General features: G+C 34.1%; 1 protein-coding gene across 1 annotated transcript; it reads left to right on the forward strand.

The window, feature by feature from the left end:
• Positions 1-636: 636 nt before the first annotated feature.
• On the forward strand, positions 637-3,392 carry LOC129573213 (uncharacterized). The gene is made up of 4 exons (XM_055453533.1): positions 637-845; positions 941-1,105; positions 1,270-3,042; positions 3,119-3,392. Exons 1-3 carry the CDS (start codon positions 667-669, stop codon positions 1,409-1,411), a joined length of 486 nt encoding a protein of 161 aa, XP_055309508.1. The 5' UTR covers positions 637-666; the 3' UTR covers positions 1,412-3,042; positions 3,119-3,392.
• Positions 3,393-3,699: the final 307 nt, after the last annotated feature.

Here is a 3,699-nt window from a genome sequence, read left to right on the forward strand (position 1 = left end):
GCGATTGTTTCTTTTTTGGGCGATAAACAAAGACGAACACGAGCAACAACTGAAAAAGCAAAAGAAGCACCATACTTCAAAGGAATTTTTGATGTGCCAGATAAGAATGCCGAAACAAATGATGAACAAACATTGAAACACAAAATTTTTTGATGTGTACCCTTATTTTGAAATATCAATAAAATAATAAAAAAAAATCTTGAAAAATGAAATCCGGTAGTTCTGAATTTTTCTTATTTCAATCTCTGATGTGAACATGATGTCGTCCGTTGATAAAATCGGATGAAATCCAATATGTTGTCGAATTTATTAGAATACTAATAAAATCGGCACCATATTAATAACCACATTTTATTAAAATTCTAATAAAAAAATTGTCGATTTTATTAAAATTCTAATAAAATATCGTTATTAATATGTTGTCAATTTTATTAGAATTCTAATAAAATCGACAACATATTAATAACCACATTTTATTAACGTTAATAAAAAATTCATTTTATTAAAATATTAATAAATTATTAATATGTTAATAAAAAAATACGTTAATAAATTATGGGTTTATTTAATTTGCACAGTTAATTTAAAAATTGCCCAGTTAATTATAAAACTTAACACAGATAAAAAATTAGTGGGAATGAACCGTGCATTTTGTGTGATGAACCAATGGGAAAATTTCATCCGGTGACTTCAGTTGAATTGGGATGTTGTGGCACAAAATGGCAACACAGCCAATGTCTTCGGGAACTAGTACACAAACAAAATACACCAATGTGTCAATCGTGCGGCAATGAAGAAGTGTTTCGTTCTAATCTACAATCAAATGGAATTTTCGTTCCAGAAAGGTAGATTTGATGTTTCAACTGAATTATTTGCAAAAATTATTTTGCACTCATTTTCCTAAGAGAAAATAATGAGGTTATTTTTCATTTATTTTCAGAAATGCTGTGGAGTTAGAACAAACGATTGATGTGCAATGTACTCCAGATTCAGGCAATGCTGTGATTGACCTAAATGACAGTCTTTCATCATTGGGAATGTCTACACCCAATTCATGCGATACACTGAGCGTGGCAACGGATGTTTCTACACAAAGATCACAAAGGTAAAACATTCAAAAATTTCTCATTGGCATTCGAATCATTATTTCATTTGAAAATCTGAAACTACTGTCCAATTAAATCTCATTACTACGTCAATCAATACATGTCAAGTTATTCAATTGGTATTTCTATGCATTTTATTAAGAATATTTCTTTTTGTTTACAGTATTGCTGGATCGGTCGATGACCAAGATGAATCAGAAGAGGAGCCACCACGCAAAAAGGCTCGGGTTCATGCCGATTATGTGTTTGTGAGATCTTTCGACAATACAAAACAAGCAATGGACTTTATAGAACGTGAAAAATAGGCAAAACATTATTCGAGCACCTCTGAAGATGGCATGCGTCAGACGTTAAGGTGTACCAAAGTAAAATATCGTGGTCCGCAATGTGCGGCAAAAGCGTATTTGCTGTATGATTCACAAAGCACGCAAATTCATTTTTACAAGTCAATTGCTGAGCATGATCATGAGCAAAATATCAATGCAGTGTACGAAATACCCGAAAATACGAAAAAAGAAATAAAAAACATGTACGATCTCGGCGTTACACGGCCAAAGCGAATCCTTAACAATTTGATGCTCAGACAAATTGAATTGCCCGATAGAAAGAAGTTTGATAGTTTTTTGAGAGAGCTGAAGATGGAGAAATATGGCGAAAGTAACATAAATTTGATTGATTTGAAGAATTGGTTAGAAGATAACGTAGTCATACCAATCGAAAAAACCAAGCCATTCATCGTGGACTGCAAACTATCATTAAATGAAAATAATCCGAGCTTCAAATTCTTTGTTTCAACCAAACAGCTATTAATCTCAGCAACTAAAGCTTCACATGTACATGTCGATGGAACGTACAAGTTGGTCTGGCAAGGATATCCGATCATTCAAATAGGAACTACTGATATGCACCGAAGTTTTCATCCGTTCGGATTGGGTGTTTGCACGAGTGAGACATCTGATGACTATACATTTATTTTCAGTGCGATCAAAAAAGGCGTGAAAGATGTGTATAATATTGATTATCATCCAGAAACTCTGATTCGTGACAGTGCACACAGTATTCAAAATGGGTTCGAAGCTAACTTTGGCGACGGTGCTATGGGGATCATGTGCTGGGCACACATGCGACGAAAAATGGTTGAAAATATGCCAAAGTTCATCCACAACAAAAAGCAACGATTCGAGCTCTTGGCAGATCTTGACATGTTGCAGCTAAGTAAAAACAAGGAAACGTTTGACAAAGCAGCCAATCTTTTTGTTGAAAAGTGGAAGACTATAAGTACTGATGCCATGGCTTATTTTGAATCTGAATGGCTACGAAAGAATCGATTTTGGTACGAAGGTGTGAAAATAAATATACCGAGCACAAACAACGCGGTTGAAACTGCAAACCGGCTTATTAAAGATGAACACACCTTACGTGAACGTTTCGATTTGGGCCAATTCAGAACAGTCCTGTTTCAAATGATGGAATCATGGTCGCTTGCCTACGTCTCCGGTGAAAAAGAATTTCACAATCACCCCGAGATTGAATTGAAACAATGGACAGATGCATACGCGTGGGCGAAGCGAAATGTGTGTATGAAAGTTACTGAGGGAACTGATCGTGTTATTTACGAAATTCCAGCTGGTACCGTGGCCACAAACACTAGAGCTCAAAATGACGAATGGAAATGTTTTGATGATTTCAAACTAAATAACTTCCAGTTCAACTATGTTCATTTCCCAGCACCTTTGACAAAAAACAATTGGCAAGAAGGAGTTTGTGATTGCAGTTCATTTTTCAAATTTTACATGTGTGAACATATTCTGGGTATATCCCTTCGCATGAAGTTTGTTGTGGCACCTGATGAAGCAAAAAGTCTGCCATTAGGTCAAAAGCGAAAACGGGGTCGTCCAGCACGAGCAAAAGCTGCTTTGGTTGTTCAGTAATTCAGGTATTTACATGAAAAATTCCAATAAGTGACTTTATCTCTATCATTAATCTTGTGGATTTGATTTTTCTTTTCTCAGATTTGTGGCACAAAGTGAAGCTAAATCTATGCCGTTGAATCAAGATGCCGAGCGCGATTAAATTTGGTTGTCCAGGAATTTTTAAGACTGACTGTGCACCAATTATTTGGTCGATAAAATATTTAATAACTAAATTTTTTTTATTTATTTACTGAGCATAAACTGTTATATATCTGTGAAATCTATTAAACAACTGTATTATCTAGTATGTTAACGTAGCAATCGTGTATAAATTGCTGAACAAAATTACAATAATTAACTGAGCAAGATAAAATTTGATTTACTGGGCGTTTTAAAATTTAACTGTGCAATTAAATAGTATCCATAAATTATTAATATGTTAATAAAGTGACAGCTGTAGAGAGAAAGATAGAATCAACAATACATGTTAAAGCGGCGTGTTTTTTTCATTTCATTCAATTTTAGCTGCTACTTTTGTCACTCTGATTCCACTTTAACAAAAACGAAACTTCATTTGTGTTCACATTACACTCTTAAAAGAAAGATACTCACTTGGGAAAAAATGTCTCCAAAAACCTTTAAAATACCGATAAAAAATAATAACATATTCTTTTGTTTGA

Source organism: Sitodiplosis mosellana, unplaced genomic scaffold, assembly GCF_009176505.1.
Source record: "Sitodiplosis mosellana isolate CC-2019 unplaced genomic scaffold, AAFC_SMos_1.0 Smas_scaffold_6013, whole genome shotgun sequence".
NCBI classification, from domain to species: Eukaryota; Metazoa; Arthropoda; class Insecta; order Diptera; family Cecidomyiidae; genus Sitodiplosis; species Sitodiplosis mosellana.

Bases quoted from the DNA above. Each gene is read 5' to 3' on its own strand.
- LOC129573213 (XM_055453533.1), top strand. From the start codon at position 667: ATGGGAAAATTTCATCCGGTGACTTCAGTTGAATTGGGATGTTGTGGC. The intron at 846-940 runs GTAGATTTGATG...ATTTATTTTCAG, and splicing joins GGAATTTTCGTTCCAGAAAG to AAATGCTGTGGAGTTAGAAC. The intron at 1,106-1,269 runs GTAAAACATTCA...TTTTGTTTACAG, and splicing joins TCTACACAAAGATCACAAAG to TATTGCTGGATCGGTCGATG.